An 18094-nucleotide genomic window follows, 5' to 3' on the forward strand; every position below is an offset into this window, starting at 1 on the left:
CCTAAGACAAGAACTGAGGGTCCCTTGAATAAGAAATTCTGCCTGTGGACTTCAGCTTCAGACTGCGGCCAAGAGTTTTTTGTCTACCCTTCCTGAAGACCTGCCCTATAAATTTTGGAATTATCTAGTTAGCTATCACAATTACATGAGCCAATTGCTTGCAATAAATCTCTCAGTATACATATATCCTACTGATTCTTTTCTCTGGTGGAACCCTGACTGATAAACCATGATAATACTAATAAAAAGAAATCTGTAATTGGCAGTGTTAATATTAGACAAAACAGAAATCCGAGGAAAGATTATTACAAGGAACAAAAAATATCTCATAATGGTAGGGGCATGAATATAACCAGAAGGATATAGCATAAAAAATTTTTCAGTAAATTAAAAAGTATTCAAATCACACATATTCTCTCTGACAACTGAATTAAATTAGGTTTCAATAACAGAAAGATCTCAGGGTTTCCCGGGTGGCGCAGTGGTTGAGAGTCCGCCTGTCAATGCAGGGGACATGGGTTCATGCCCCGGTCCGGGAAGATCCCATATGCCGTGGAGCGGCTGGGCCCGTGAGCCATGGCCACTGAGCCTGCGCATCCGGAGCAACGGGAGAGGCCACAACGGTGAGAGGCCCGCGTACCACAAAAAAAAAAAAAAAAGAAAGATCTCTGAAAATTCCCATAACATCTGGAAATTAAACACCACAATTCTAAACAACCAATTGCTTGAAGAAGAAATCCAAAGAGAAATAAACATTATGAAGTGAATGGAAATGAAAATACAGTATGTCAAAATTTGTGAGGTGCCACTAAGGCTAGGGAGAAGTTTATATCTTGACGGCCACAAATTATCCAAACATTACCCACTCCTCCTCAAAATAAAAACCTGAATAGCCATATGTATTACAGAAATCGAATTTTTAGCACACACACACACACACACACAAAAACCCAAAAGACAAAAAACACTTCCCAACAAAGAAAACAAAATAAAAGGTGTAATCTGTCTTTGCCTTGCTGCTTATAGTAAACTGCAGGAGGAAAGAGATAAATTGATGATGGCACTGCTAAGCAAAAAGGAACCATCATCTGGTAATTAGAAACCTATCCAGATTTCAAAGAATGCTAAAATCAGGAAGTCCACTGTTAAAAAGCAAGATCTAGAGAGTAATGCTATGGCTGGATAAACTTTTGCTACCAAGACTACGTATGTGATTCACAGGTCCACTCAACCATCCTGGAAGAAACCTGGAATTGAGATATGGAATTGCAGAAAAGTTCTGTGCCTCCACAAGAGGTGTCACTCTTGACTAACGATGTGAATACCCATGACATACACAGGAGAACTGCAAGGTTTTTAAGAATGTTTTACAGCAGAAACACTGCTAACTTGGACTAAAGGGAACAGAGACAGGATCAAATTAAAGACAGTTTTTAGATTTCCAAAATTCTACAAGCAAGAAATGGGCTGGTAGAATTAATCATCTGCAAACATGCACTACCCTTGAATAAAAAAGGAATGACTCCCATGGAAAAGTACTGGGTCCAGTGGTAGACCAAGTCAGACCCACAGGCCTGAAAGAGGGGATAATGGAACTTCCATGGACTAGAATGTAGTGCCTCTGTGGGCCCAGTGGCCAGAGGATTGAGCTATAGAGGACTATTCTCAATACTAGAAATATACTGGAATTTTCCCTTCTAAATTTCAAACTTGCTTGGGACCAGTGACCCCTTTCTTTCTTCCAATTTCTCCCTTTATAATTATTAAATTATTAACTACCTGGACATAATTGATATTTATAAACTAATACACTCAACAACTACAGAATATACATTGTTTCCAATAAAATAACTATATATATGAATTAAATTAATAAGTAACATATTAAATCAGAACTCAATACAAAATGACACCTGAAAATCTCCAAATATTCACAATTTTTTTTTGAGGAGAAAAAAAAGAAAACAGGGAAAAGTGTCCTTTGGCAGTTGCATGGTGAAGTGAAAAATTAGCAAAGGGGAAAAAAGTAAGATCCTGCAAGAAATAAAGAACTAAAATCTGGAGGGCACAGAATCCCTCTCCAATTACTGAAACAAATTAATAAATAAATCTACTAGCAGAAAAGGACTACAAATTTTGTAAGACATCCCAAATACCTTAAAAATGAATATAAAAAGACAAACATATCTGCACAGAATTATTTCAAAAAATGAGAAAATTAGACCAAATTCATATCAACTGTGGAAAAGTTTCCTTGCAAAAAATAAAGCCCCAGCCCAGATGTTTTCATTGATGAATTCTATGACATTTTAAGTAAATCCTAATTTTTTAAAAAAACTAATTACTGTTTTTTTTCCCCCCAGAATACAGAGGAAGAGAGAACACTTGCCCAACTTGCTTTCTTAAGGCTGGCACATTCATAATACCAAACCTGAGAAAGAAATTATAACAAAATACATAATATAATAACACAGATCTTTAAAATATTAGCAAATTAAATCCAGCAGCATATAATAATGAAGTAGGATTTGTTCAAAGACAGAGATTTTGGTGACTACACACAACTGAGTGTAAAATAGTTTTACACTTTGCAAAAATAGTTTAGAAAAGTCTCAAAACAAAAGGACTACTAAAACCTTCAGTAAAAACCAAACAAAAGCAGCAAACTCTGGGGAAGGGGCAGAATATAATTTCTAGAGTCACCACATTATATTATTCCAATGCTCAACTTAAAAGAATAATAATAATTTAAAAAAGCTCAGAAAAACATGGCCCATTACAGGAACATAGTAAATTGACATATACAATGGAATATTGCTCAGCCATAAAAAGAAACGAAAGTGAGTTATTGGTAGTGAGGTGGATGGACCTAGAGTCTGTCATACAGAGTGAAGTAAGTCAGAAAGAGAAAGACAGAAACCAATCTTGAAGAAGCACAGACATCAGGCTTATTTAAAAAAAGACTTTAAAATGACTATGTTAAACATGTTCAAAGAGCTAAAGATGTAAAAAGAACAAAGAACATAAGGAAAATGGTATATGAAGAAAATGAAAATAACAATAAAAGACAGAAATCATAAAAAAGGAAAGAGAAATGTTGGAGCTGAAACAACAGTAAATAAAATTAACTACAGGGGTTGAACTTCATGTTTGAGGCTGCACAAGAAAAAATCAGTGAATTTGAAAATAGGACAGTTGAAATTACAAAATCTAATTTGCAGAAAGAAAAATGGATGAAGAAAAGTAATTAGTGTCAAAGGGACTTGTGGGACATCAGTATGTACATTATGGGAATCCCAGAAGAAGAGAAAGAAAAATAAATAATGACCAAAAACTTGATGAAATACATGAATCGACAAATCCAAAAATACAAGTTCCAAGTAGGAAAAACTGAAAGAGACCCACACCAGCACATACATTACAAGCAAACTGTTGAAGACAAAGGCATAGAAAAATATTGAAAGCAGCAAGACAGAAGTAATTCATCATTTACATGAGGCCCTACATAAGACGATCAGCTAATTTCTCAACAGAAACCTTGTAGGCCGGAAGTGAGTAGGAAGATACATTTAAAGTGCTGGGAAAAAAAGTGTCAACTGAGAATTTTATATCCAGCAATAATATCCTTCAAAAAATTTTGAAGAAATTAAGCCATTCCAAGATAAAGAAAAGATGAAGGGGTTCATTACTACTAGATATGTCCTAAAAGAAATGATAAAGGGAGTCCCTTCAAGGTACAAATGAAAGGATGCTACACAGTAACTCAAAGTCAGACTTCATCTGACTTTATATCTTCATATAAAGATTTCTAGTAAAGGTAACACATATTGAGTATAAATATCAGTATTATGGTAGTTTCAGGCTCTAACCACTATTTTTGTTTTCTACAGGATTTAAGAAACAAATGCATAAAAACAATTATAAATTATGTTATTGGGTATACAATATTAAAGATATAATTTAGAACATCAATAATTTAAGGGGGATGCAGAGTTGTAAAGGAGGAGAGTTTTTATATCTGAATGCAATTAAGTTGATAACCATTATAATTAGATTGTTATAATAGAATGTTATATTTCATTGCCACTGTAGCCACAGAGAAAAGAACTTTACTATATATACAAAGGAAATGAGAAGTGAATCAAAAAGTGTCATTATAAGAAATCAACTAAACAGAAAAGAATGCAGGAATGGAGGAAATAAGGAACAAAAAAGCTGTGAGAAATATAGAAAACAGATAGAAAAATGACAGAAGTCCTTCCTTATAAGTAATAACTTTAAATGTTAGTGGATTAACATCTCCAATCAAAAGACAGATATTGGCAGAATGGATTAAAAGAAAAAAAAACATGATGCAACTTTTAACTACAAGAGACCCATTTAGTTCTAAAACACAAATAGGCTGAAAGTGAAAGAACAGAAAAAGATCTTACATGCAAGGATTAATCGAAAGATTAATCAAAAGAAAGCTGGGGTGGCCATACTACTGTCAGACAAAATTAACTTTTGGACAAAAATTGTTACGAGAACATTACATATTATTGATGGACAATTCAGTTCATCAAGAAGAGATAACAATTATAAACATATATGCACCTCACCTAGAAACAGAGTCTCAAAATATATAGAGCAAACATTGAAAGAACTGAAGGGAAATAGAGAGCTATAAAATATTAGTGACTTCAGTAACCCACCTTTAATAATAACCATGCAAAAAAATTAATAAGGAAATAGAGAGCTTAAACAACACTATAAACCTATTAGACCTAAGAGACATACAGAGAAGCCTCCACAAGAATAGCTAAATACACATTTTTATCAAGTGCACAGGGAACATTCTTCAGGACAGCTCATATGTTATGTAACAAAAAAAGTCTCAATAAACTTTAAAAAAATTGAAATAATACAAAGTGTCTTTTATGATTACAATATAATAAAGCTAGAAACCAGTACATTAAGGAATACTGGAATGTACACAAATATTTGGAAATCAAATAATATACTATTGAACAATTAATGAATCAATTGATAAACACAAGGGAAACAGATACTTGAGACAAATGAAAATGATAACACAATATGCTAAAGCTTATGGGATGCAGCAAAAGAAGTGCTAACTCTAAATACTTAGATCAAAAAAGGGAGATCTCAAATTATTAAACTGACTTCACTTAAGGAAGTAGGAAAAGTGGGACAAACTGACCACAAAGCCAACAGAATGATGGAAATAATAAAGATTAAAACTGAGGTAAAAAAAAAAAAAAATATATATATATATGTATGTATATAGGAAAGTAATAGAGAATATCAACAAAACCAAAAGCTGGTTTGTTGAAAACATCAAGAAAATTAACCACTTTAGCTACATTGGCAATGAATAAAAGAGAAAAGACTTAAAATACTAAAATAACAATATTAGTGAAAGCAGAGACATTACTACTGATTTTACACAAACAGCAATATAAAACTATACTATGAATAACTGTACACCAGTAAGTTGTATAACCTAAATGAAATGGACACATTTCTTTTTTTTGGGGGGGTTAGGATTTTTATTTTTATTTTTCCTTTGATTTTCTTTTTTTGGGGGGAGTATAGTTGCTGGACACATTTCTAGAAACACATAATCTACCAAAATGACACATAAAGAAATAGAAAATCTGAATAAATGTGAAACTAGTAAGACATTAAATCAGTAATCAGAAACCTCCTCATAGAGAAAACCCAGAACCAGATGGCTTCACTTGTGAATTCTACTAAAATTTAAAGAAGTAACACAAATTATTTTTTCAAACTCATCCAGAAAGTCAGAGGAGTAGACACTTCCTAACTCATCCTATAAAGCCAGCCAGATGAGACACTACAAGAAAATTAGGCCAATATCCCTTATGAATACTAATACAAAAATCCTCAACAAAATATAAGAACATCAAATTTAGCAACATATTTAGAGGATTGTAAACTGTGACCGAGTGGGTTTTACTCCCAGAATGCAAGGATGATTCAACATACAAAACCTTGGTCAATAAAATATACCACATTAACAGAATGAAATGTGGGGGAAAAAACATATGCTCATCTCAATTTACATAGAAAAAACATTTTTTCAATGTCAATACCCTTTTATAATAACAATAATCAACTACGTATGGAAGAAAACTCTCTAAACATGTTAAAGGCCATATACAAAGAACTCACAGCTAACATCATATTCAACGATGAAAGACTGAAAGTTTCCCCCTTAAGATAAGAACAATACGAATGTGCACATTTGCCACTTATATTCAACATTATCAGAAGTTCTTGACAGCGTAATTTGGTAAGAAAAATAAATGAATACAATTGAAAAAGAATAAAATTATTTCTGTTCAAAGATGTCATGATCTTATATGCATAAAATCCTCAACACTCTAAAAACCCTACTAAATCTAATAAACAAATTCTGCAAAATCACACCATGTGAAACCAATATGCTAAAATAGTTGTATATCTATAAATTAGCAATGAATAATCCAACATGGAAAAGAATAAAACAATTCATTTGCTATAGCATAACAAATAAAATGTTTAGCAATAACTTTAACCAAGGAGGCAGAAGATCTATTCACTGAAAACTACAAAACATTGCTGACAGAAATTAAAGGAAATGTAAATTTGGAAAGACATCCTGTGTTCATGGAAGACTTAATATTAAGATAAAAATACTACCTAAAGCAATCTACAAATTCAATGCAATCCCTATCAAGATCCCAAATGTATTTTTTTCTTTTCAGAAATAGAAAACCTCATCCTAAAATCCACATGGAACTCCAGGATCCACGAATAACCAGAAAAATCTTGAAAAAGAAAGATTTGGAGCAATCACATTTTTTTTATTTCAAAACTGATTACAAAGCTATAGTAATCAAAACCGTGTGATATTAGCATAAACACAGACATACAGACCAAAGGAACAGAAGAGAGGTCCCAGAAACAAACCCTCGTGTACACGGTCAACTGATGTCCAACATGGAGGCTAAGACTATTCCATGGGTAAAGGATAGTCATCTCAACAAATGGTGCTAGAAAACTGAATATCCACATGCAAATGAATAAAGTTGGAGCCTTATCATACATTATATACAAAAATCAACTCACAAAGTCCCCACCACCAAATACCACCACACTGGGGATTAGGTTTTGGCATATGAATTTACGGGGGGTACAAATATTCAGCCTATAGCAATAAGTTTGGTGAAAGTTAAAGAGGAATACTTTGTACTATTTTTCTGAAGTCCAACATTATATCAAAATAAGACGTTTAAAACAATCAATTACCTAGATATAAATCTAAGTAAAATATTTGTAAGACCTCTATAAGAACAATTATAATTGGGATACATTTAAATGAAGACTTAATGGGATATATTTTAATGAAGAAGCACATGTGCGTGCATGCGCGCGCACGCACGCACACACACACATCATGTTCATGAATTGAAAGACTCAGTACTGGTAGGATGACAATTCTCCCAAATAGCATTGTAGATTCAGTGAAGTGGCGATCATAATCCAACAGCCATTTTTATAGAACTTGACAAGCTGATCCAAAAGTTTGAATGGAGAGGCAATGGATCTCATAACATTGGGTTTGCCAAAAAAGTTCACTTGGGTTTTTCTGTAAGATGTTACAGACAAGCCCGAATGAACTTTCTGGCCAACCCAATACAAAAGGACATGCCTTATCAGAGACTGAGACTCATTAAAAGTTATAACTGTTTTTTTTTAATTGGAGTATACCTGTTTTACACTGTTGTGTTAGTTTCTACTAACATTGTTAGTACTTGTAGTACTAACTAATGTAGTAGTACATTGTTCTACTTCATTGTTAGTACAATGAAGTGAATCAGCTATATGTATACATGTATCCCCTCCCTCTTGGACGTCCCTCCCACCACCCTCCATCCCACCCACCTAGGTCATCACAGAGCACTGAGCTGCACTCCCTGTACTACACAGCTGGTTCCCACTAGCCATGTATTTTATACATGGTAGCGTATTTATGTCAAACCTAATCTCCCAATTCATCCCACCCTCTCCTTTCCCCCATGTCCACACATCTGTTCTCTACACCTGTCTTTCTATTCCTGCCCTGCAAATAGGTTCATCTGTACCATTTTTCTAGATTCCACATATATGCGTTAATATACAATATTTGTTTTTCTCTTTCTGACTTACTTCACTCTGTATGACAGAGTCTAGGTCCATCCACATCTCTACAAATGACCCAATTTAATTTCATGTCTGAGTAATATTCCATTGTATATATGTACCACATCATCTTTATCCATTCATCTGTTGATGGGCATTCAGGTTGCTTCCATGACCTGGCTATTGTAAATAGTGCTGCAATGAACATTGGGGTGCATGTGACTTTTTGAATTATGATTTTCTCAGGGTATATGCCCAGTAGCGCGATTGCTGGGGATAGACGAACGTATCAGTGGAACAAGAGTATTCAGAAACATATCTGCCTTTAGAGATACTTAAGTGTAGCACTGGATAAAGGATGAACTTCTCAATAAATCACACTGAGAAACTGGGCGTTCTACATGAAATAAAATCAGACTACAACTTCACGTGATATAAAACAATTCAACTGGGATTTCAGTATATACCACCTACTCATGTTTAAACATAAGAACCACTCTATTCTTCCCTTTCCTCCTGCTTTTACATTCCATAAACACTTTTTCTTGATTGTGTCTTAAATATACTAAATCTACTTTCTATTGCTGGGGCCAGTAATCAGCTCTGAAGCATGTCATCCTTAGTCATGCCTTTGTATGTGTTTTCTCTCTGCTAGGAAAACTCGGTACACAAATCTCTGTATAATCTTCTCCCACTTATCATGCAGGGCTCAACTCAAGAGTCACTTTTTAAAACAAATTTATTTATTTATTTATTCATTTATATTTGGCTGAGCCGGGTCCTAATTGCGGCATGTGGGATCTTTTAGTTGCAGCATGCAGGATCTATAGTTGCGGCATGAGGGATCTTTTAGTTGTGGCATGCAGGATCTGTAGCTGCAGCATGTGAAATCCTAGTCGTGGCATGAGGGATCTAGTTCCCTGGCCAGGGATCGAACCCAGGCCCCCTGCATTGGGAGCATGGGGCCTTAGCCACTGGACCACCAGGGAAGTCCCAGGAGTCACTTTCTGAGTGAAGTCATCCTTGACAATCCAATTGATGGATCCCCTAGTTTCACCCTAGACACTCTCCATGGTAGTCTCCAATTGAACCCCAAACCTGGTCCATCACCCACCCTTCTCTGCCCTGCTCCCTCTCTTGGAGCTAACCTCTATGGACTCCATCACCCAGGTTCCCTTCCTTTGGGTCTGGCCACAGGAAGGCTCCATGAGAGGACAGCAGGACAGGACATTTATCTTCCTCTTGCCTCCTGCCAGTTTTATGGAGTGGCTGCCTCACTGTGCGCCTACAGCTCAGCTGGTGTCAGGCAGCCCTGCTTCCCCAGCTCTCACAGGCCACTGTCTCATTCTTCCCTCATCATTCTTCAAGCCTATGGATGGTAGCTGCTTCAAGATGCTGTAGTCCCAGGGCCTCAACATCCCTTATCCCTACCCAGACCTCTGACAGTGGCACTTTCATTCAATCCTATTCAAAATACTAGTGAGCAGACCTCCTGTTTACTGTTTAAATCCTGCCAGGTACACTAGGGTGCATCATATCACCTTGTTTAATGCTTGTTATTGTGCCTATCATCATATGCAATGACTTTATTCACCTGTTTGTTTATAAGCTGCTTGCCCAGACAAAATATAAACACCAGAGAAGCAACTTGTTCATGTCTCTCATCAATGTATCCCCAGTGCCAGACACTTAGTAAGCATGCTATGTGTTGCTGAATTCTAACACATTTCCTGGAGGAATAAAATATAAAAAATGACATCAGTGTTACAATAAAGGGTTAGTTGCTCAAGATAAGGAAGATTTGGCTTACAAAGCATATAATAAGTTATCCTATGAAGCCAGGGTTTTATTATTGTAGGTTTTAAAATAATGAGGTGATTACACTTGGAATTTACAAGTATAATCAGAAGCAATGTGAGCTATGGACTGAAAAGGAGAAAAAGTAAAGGGATACCAGTTAGGAAAAGACTAATCATTCCAGGCACAAGAAAATGGAATCCAAATTAAGATGACTACAGTGGGGATGAAGACAAGCAGATGAATTTGGGTGAAAGATCTAAACAAGAATTTAACTGTAGGAAGGCAGTCGGGGAGAGAGAAGGGAATGAGCAGTTATAAAGTGCTATGGATGGCTGTCCAGTTAACAAGCTCTGTGTGGCAGGCAGACCTGTGAAATCTCCCAGATAAAGATGTCAGTCTAAGCAGAACACAGCAGGGTGAGAGATACAGTCTTTACACGGCTATAAAATTTTGCTTTTTAATTTTTGAAAAGTCATGCTCAGAATCAATTAGAGGACATTCAAAAATGTCTGTAGGGCTTCCCTGGTGGCGCAGTGGTTGAGAGTCCGCCTGCCGATGCAGGGGACACGGGTCCGTGCCCCGGTCGGGGAGGATCCCACATGCCGCGGAGCGGCTGAGCCCGTGAGCCATGGCTGCTGAGCCTGCGCCTCCGGAGCCTGTGCTCCACAACGGGAGAGGCCACAACAGTGAGAGGCCCGCGTACCGCAAAAAAAAAAAAAAAGTCTGTAGTTACACATACATTGTGAGAGAGGTTAAGATACTATGAACGTTTTGAACTGTTAAAATAACACACCAAAAATGTGAAAACTCAAAATGCCCATTATTTAAGATTAGTACTCACATTTCTGTAAATTTATACGAGGAAATACTCAAAAAAATAAAAGCTGGTTAAGTATTCTTGTAAATAACATATACTATAATAATAAAAATAGGAAATAATCTAAATTCCAACATAAACAAAATGTTTAAATATAATTCCTACAATTAGTTGGCCATTTTTAACAAACAAAAGTAATAAGAAGACAGTAGAGTAATATGGAATGATATTTACAACTTAATGGTTAACAGAAAAAAAATTATAATTTCATTATTCCCACTGAACCATTTATTGATAGCTCTGTTAAAATTATAAATTTATGAAGACAAAAATCAGGTGATACTATACACAAATTATAAATTTGAAGTATTAGAGAAAGAAAGCACTTCTTATTTTTCCTTAGCGTGCCTTTAGTGTTGTTAACAATGGTGTTCAAGCTTTAAGGGAAAATTTTAATTTTTTACCTTTTTATTATGAAATCTAACACATGGAAAAATAAGACATAAATGTACAATATAATGAATGTTTGCATAGAAAACCTGTCTAGAAACAATTGAGGCCATAACGTAGAAATCTGCCACCATGTACAATATAATGAATGTTTGCATAGAAAACCTGTCTAGAAACAATTGAGGCCATAACGTAGAAATCTGCCACCCTTTAACACTCTGCCTATGTCCCACCCACTCACACTCCTTCCCATCCACAAATCAGCACTAGTCTTCTTCTGTGTCATGGTGATAATTTCCTTGGATTGCACTATAGTTTTAGCTTTTAGCATTCACAAATAAATCTCTATAAAACAGAGTTTAGCTATGCCTAAATTACATGGATTCCATTGTCCTTAGCTTCTTTTCCACAAGTTATATTTATAAAATATATTCATGTGGTTGTAATTCCCATTCACCAATTATAGCCATTCCATTGTATGAATACATCACTGTTTATTTGTACATTTTACTATGAATAGACTTTAGGTTGTCTCTAGTTTGGGACTATGAGAAAATATGCTGAGGAAATTTCCCTGAGAGTCAAATGCTAGATCATAGAGTATGTGCATCGTCATGTTTACAATAATACCAAACTGCTGCCCAAGGGGCAAGATTTATACTCACTCAGGCAGTGTATGCTGCTCCGAGACTCCACATTTTTTTGAACACCTAGTGTATTGAGACTATTTATTTTTTTGCCCACCTGATAGTTGCATAGTAGGAGCTCATTTTGTTTTTAATTTACATTTCCCTGATTACAAAAAGGTTGAACATATTTTCATGGATCCATTGACCATTTGGAATTACTCTTTTGTGAATTACTTGTTAAAATCTTTTCCCATTTTTCAAAATTGTTTTGTCTTTTTAAAAAATGTTTTCTATGGGTTCTTTATATATCCTAGTCTTTTGTTGGTTATATCCATTATAAATAATTTTCCCATTCTGTAGATTATCTTTTCTCTCTTTGCAGTGTCTTTTGATAAACATAAGCACTCAAATTTTATGTAGACAAAAACGTTTTTTATTAAAGTTAGTGATTTTTGTGTGTTTTTCTGGAAATCTTTTTCTGATACTGAAGACACGATATTTTCTTGTTATATTCTAAAACATTTACAGTTCTTTATGTATATATGTCTGTAATACATCTGGAAGTGAATTTTTAGCTGGGTCCAATCTTAATTTTTTCTATATGGCTTTATATGCCAGTGTTACCTGACAATTATTGTTTTATGTATTTCAGACCTATGTTAAATCCTCACAGATTTAGAAATATTTTATTTTCACCTTTTCTTGTTAGACTTACCCTTTCATCATTACTTAATGCCTCTCTGTATAACTAGTAAGACTTCTTGCCTTAAAGTCTGCTTTGTTGACAGAACATTTTTTTGGTCCTTAGATGTAAAACTAAAACAAGAGTTCATGGTTGCATGTCTGAGCAGGATAAAGTTTTAGAGTCTAAAATACCTTATTAAAAACAACTGTATCTACTGAACAATTCACTTTCACTGTAAAATTAAATTACAAAAGTACACTTTATTAATAAAATTATCTCAAGATGTTTAACCTATAACCTAATTATTTCTAACTACTAACACAGACACTATATCACCATGAAAGAGCTCCTTGCTTAAGTTTCCTGGGACTCCCCAAAGCTTTGGATGTGCAACAGAAAACCTTACTTATAAAGAAAGCAACAGAAAACAACAGTGCTGCATAAACTATTAGTGAGCTATACATTCATCCATAACAGTCAATGAAAAATAGTGTGCTGCCTCATTAGGAGGAAAGGCGTCCTATCTAGGTATCACTTTATCAACACCAATACTCAAGAGACTCAAACTTTCATGTCCATCAAATCACCTAGGATGCTTATAAACGTAAATGTGTGGCTCCCACACCTTGGATATGTTTTTGAGAAGGTCTTCAGGTAACTTTGAGACAGTGCCATAGTTTAAAGAGGAAGAAGAAGGAGGAGTGGGATATTATGTCAAAAAAAGAATGTCATTTGATGAGCTTAAATAGGAATAAAATAAAAAGGAAAGCAAAATACAGAAATATTACAGAAATAACAGAAACTACAGAAATTACACAGTAAAACATATTTTAGAATCTGTGTTTTAAAAAATTCTATCAGAAACAATATAATATTCTAGCTGGTCTTTGGTTGTAGTATCTTTATGATATAATTTATGAAATTATGAGGCATCTATAATTCACAAATTAGAACTTTTTCATTATTCAGTGTCAAAATGATTGACAAAATGATGCATATAGTAAGAATGATAATGTGTAAAGAAGTACTTTCAGTGAAAATCAATTTAAAATGCTAAATTAATTAGAAATGAGAAAAATAATACAGGTAGAAATGTTAAGTCTCTAGGTTTATAAGCAAACGATCTTTATCTGTGATCTAGACATAAAGATTAAATGAGTAAAGATATCCAAAAAACAAGAAAACATCACCGTTTACTTTACCAACTGCTGAGAAAGTAAATAAACTTCCCTCACATAATAGACATGCTTATTCAATCTTTGCTGAACATAAACTTGGTGTGTTTTCATTTTGGAAGTTAAGTCACTTTACAAAGTATCTCATATGTTTTATGTACTTCTATCTAGTATTCCATTTCACACTTGAATGGGTAAGTTCATTTAATATGTTAATTTTGTCTTATAACTATTGTTATATTTTATAGTGCCTACCAATTTGGAGAATGATATAAATGTTTTTTGGGTAGTATGTGCTCTTTAAAATTTTTAAAGTAATAGCCTTCTGTAATATAGACTGTATTAATCACTGTAAAAATTCTGTAAAAATGACTGTATATGATGGGGACCTGAAGGCCACATTATATTTAATGAGTTCTGTGCAAAAAAGGAGCTCAGTCTCGCTTAAGTAATCGAACAGAGATGATAATAGCATAAAGGTAATTCTAAATTAAAATATTTATTTACCATAGAACAACATAAAATGAGATACAGCAAATCAATACTTGATAAGTGTACTGAGCAATGATAATGATCCCATAAAATTCAAAAAATAAATGTTATTTCTCTCCTCTACGCAAAGATATGACTCTTATTGCCACATTAAATTTGAACTCTCCCACTTTGCTTTCAAAGCCTGTCATTCCCCACAGCTCTTCTGATACTAATCCTCTAGTCCCAGTCAAGCAAAATTCCCACAGAAATCTGACACTCAGTCATGCCCTTGCTTGGGTGGTACTTGCTAAGCCTGTATCTTCAAAGTCTTACCTCAAGTCTCAAATCACTCAGAAAGCCTTTTTTTCAATTATATTAATCCTATATAGAGATTCATCCTATCTCTAACTTAGTTTGCTTTATATAATCTCCTTTCCGTTCTCTTCCCTGTAGTTTGGTGGTCTCTTGTTCTCTAATTGTTTCCTGGATGCATCTCCTGTATCTCTAAGCTTTGTGGGCCAAGACATATATTTGGGAGAGCAAAGCAGTATTTCAGGGGCAGAAAATATTTTGGAGATTTATACAACAGTTTCATTATATACTTCCCATGGTGTTTGTTGTCAGGAGTAAAAGAGTTGCTTAATGAACTTGATCAAATAGTAGAGCATATAATAATGCTGAATGTTATAATTACATGGTAAAATTAGAGTACCTGAAAATTGGGTTTATCTGAACTTTTATACATGCAAAAAAACTCCAATGATGAAATTATTATTCATAATAATTTCATTATGATGAAACCTATCATTTCAACTGAAAGAGCTATGTTTATTTCAAAATTCTTAGAATTAATAAGATGCAACTATTTAAATTCTTAAGTTTGTCTTAAGGCTTTATTGACAGGCAATATAAATGCATTTAATAGACAGCTAAACTACTAAGTTTTGGTTTCACTGTTTGGCATCACCAGGCTTTTCTTCATCATTTTCTGTGCTCTAGTGTGATATGCGTAATCACAGATTATCAGAACAGTCACAAGGTTGGCATTTGTAAGTGATTTATTTGTTAAATTTGTATTGTATTTCCTGAGATAAATTTTCAGTACATTTTGTCAAATTTCATATCCTTAAACAAAACCAATATTATGAAAAAGTAAAGCAAAATCTAACCAAGTTAAATAAAGCAAAGCAAAAATAATATTTAGTGTTCTACCATATGAAAAGGTTTTTAATCTAACATAAGATAGTAGAAAAGAGGGAAGAACAGAGAAGACTCAAACAATGGCACTAATGTAGTGATATTTATGTTGGGAAGTCTTTCAAGACTGAAGGTTAATTGGCTCACTCCACAGCTGCAGATGGAAATTCTGAGACTGTGAATCCACGTCCTCATCCTAAACAGCCTCTATAGATGGTCCTATAATGAGCACAAAGATGGGGAAGCCAGATAGATGCTCAGATCCTTTAGTGCTAGGATCAACGGTCAGAAGGAACAACTGGTAATAAAGCAACTCATATACTTACTTTTAAAAAAAGTGAAAAAGTTACTTAATTCAGACTATACAAATGTAAACTCTTCAAAAATTGATTCTAAAAGAAATATATTTTGGCTGTTAAGTAACTCTAGGTGTCTCATAACTAGTATTTGTGCTTCCTCCCAGACAACTGCCTAACACCCCAACCCCTCTTTACTCTAGTAGTAAAACAAGGCCAGAATTAAGTTGGCCTTTTTCTTTTAAATCTTCAGATTGACATAGTCTTTTCAAACACACTATTTCAAACCTAAATGATAGTAAAAATAAGTGATAGACATTCACTTAGGCATAATGAAGACAAGTGAATTTTCATACATATAAACCATAAAATCATAGTTCATTACATACCACAGCACTCAGGACATTTTGGGTGTTTCAGGGTATTCACTCCATACCCTGGGAAGCAGCGATTAATCCAAACCATTTGGAGAGTACCCTCAATGTAGTATATCTCAGGCAACAGCTCTGCACGTCTGCCCAGAACTTCCACTTGTTGATTAAAAAATCTCTCTATGAGAATTTTAGCCTAAAATAGAAATAAAGTATGAAAAAATTATCACATAAATGTAATTTTAGAACAAATAAGGATGCTTATGTATTTAGAAGCAGGGGAAACAAATTCTCAAGGTCCTTATTTTTTCTTGAATTCATAGGATATAAATAACACCTGTAAAACTGAAAAGATATCACCTATAAACCTCAAATATTTTTAAAAGTACTTCCATATACAACACAAAGAAAATATTTCAATATATAACCAAACTTTTTGGTCCCTTTGGTTTTGAATAATATATGGATGGGCATAAGAGCAAAACAAGACAGCTCTCTGAAATTAAATGTACTTTCAGAAGGGTACTCTAACAATTAAATGTTCTTAAAGAAATGTACTTTAAGAAGCATATCCTGAGACATCTGCTCCACTCTTTACATAAAGAAAAATTAGGTTTAAAGATAGCATGCAGCACATGTTAGAACTTATAGCTCTGTTTCAAAAATCAAATTTACAAAATAATTAAGGCATAATTCTGACCTATAATTAATTACCTTTTTACTTGTAGTAATTATTCTGGCTTGACTCCGAAAAGTAACAAGAGGCTTATATTTTTCAGTGGCTGGTAAGCCTTACCTGGTAAAGCATGAGGTATGGTCATGAGTTCACACCCTCTACAAGCTAGTTAGTTCTGCTCAGTTCTCCTATGCTCACCTGCACCTCTCATGTAGTCAGAAGCAGGGGTAAATGAAATCGTGCTCATCTATAACCACGAATGGTGCATCTCAATCTACTGACTTCTCCAGGTACCTTACAAATTACATCCCTCTGATGAAAATTTCTATAAATAATTGTAAAAGTGTTTTTCAATATACTGCATTCAACTCATTCTATTACTGAATTACTATATTTTTACAGCCTAAATGGTTTTCTTGTACTTCTAATAAATTCTGTCAAATTTACTGCTATTTACAATTTTGGTTAAGGAAGTGCTTATGAATTAATTAGCTACAAATCTGGTATCCAATTAACTATATTTAAATGCAAGACTACAAATAAAAGTATCAGGAGACATGATCATAATCACTTGGCTTCCTGACACCCTATGCAGGAAAAGGAAAGAAAAAAACAAAACAATGAAACTATACCTCGCAAAACCTGACAAGAACAAAAATTATCATGTAAATCAGATTCTTCTTTCCTGTTTTCTTTCTAAGAAGGAGAATGAGGATAAATCTCTTATTTGATAAAAATGAAGGCAAGAAATTATTTGAATCATTGACTAAATTTTTTTTTTAAATAATGAGTATGTTGATGGTTGACATGGGGTTAATTATTTGTACCAAAGAAAGTGTGAAACTGAAGAATTCTCTGAATTGGGTAAAGATTAAAGATTTTAAAGTAAAAATTTTTGGACAAATTTGGATGACATAAGAACAAATCATAATTATAGAAATTCTTCATAGATTAATCACCTGAATCACCTTAATCACAAAGAATTAATACAACTGAATAAACATCAGATTGCCTGGCCCAAGCTACTCCTCCCTTCACCCACCCATCCCCAAATTTTATAGACTTATTAAGCATATATGAAAGGAATATGTTCTATAATTATTGGCTATTGATTACAAGACTAGAACAAGAAATCATTACCACTTCAACAATAAGCAGTTTGTAAACTATATAAACTTCTGCGTGGAGAAGCTGAACAGCTTACTTTAAATACCATAACCTGCTCAACAGATCATGCCACATTAGGTACTGAAAAAGGCAACTAGAAAGGCTTAATATGTGCTCTACGTTAGTCCAGTAAGCAATGAGAGTCCTAGGATAGGCAAAAAAATGGC

At 34.1% G+C, this 18094-nt stretch overlaps 1 protein-coding gene across 1 annotated transcript in view; it reads right to left on the reverse strand.

Annotated features, from left to right (window-relative positions):
* The window catches only part of ZPBP (zona pellucida binding protein), a gene marked incomplete at both ends in the record, with an annotated part of 109951 nt that overhangs the window by 21384 nt on the left and 70473 nt on the right, over positions 1-18094 (reverse strand). Inside the window, one exon of the mRNA XM_082846430.1 lies at positions 16103-16280. Coding sequence (XP_082702556.1) covers positions 16103-16280 — 178 coding nt within the window. The remainder of the gene's footprint in view (positions 1-16102; positions 16281-18094) is intronic.

Source organism: Leucopleurus acutus, assembly GCF_964270905.1.
Source record: "Leucopleurus acutus genome assembly, chromosome: 9".
Taxonomy (NCBI): Eukaryota; Metazoa; Chordata; class Mammalia; order Artiodactyla; family Delphinidae; genus Leucopleurus; species Leucopleurus acutus.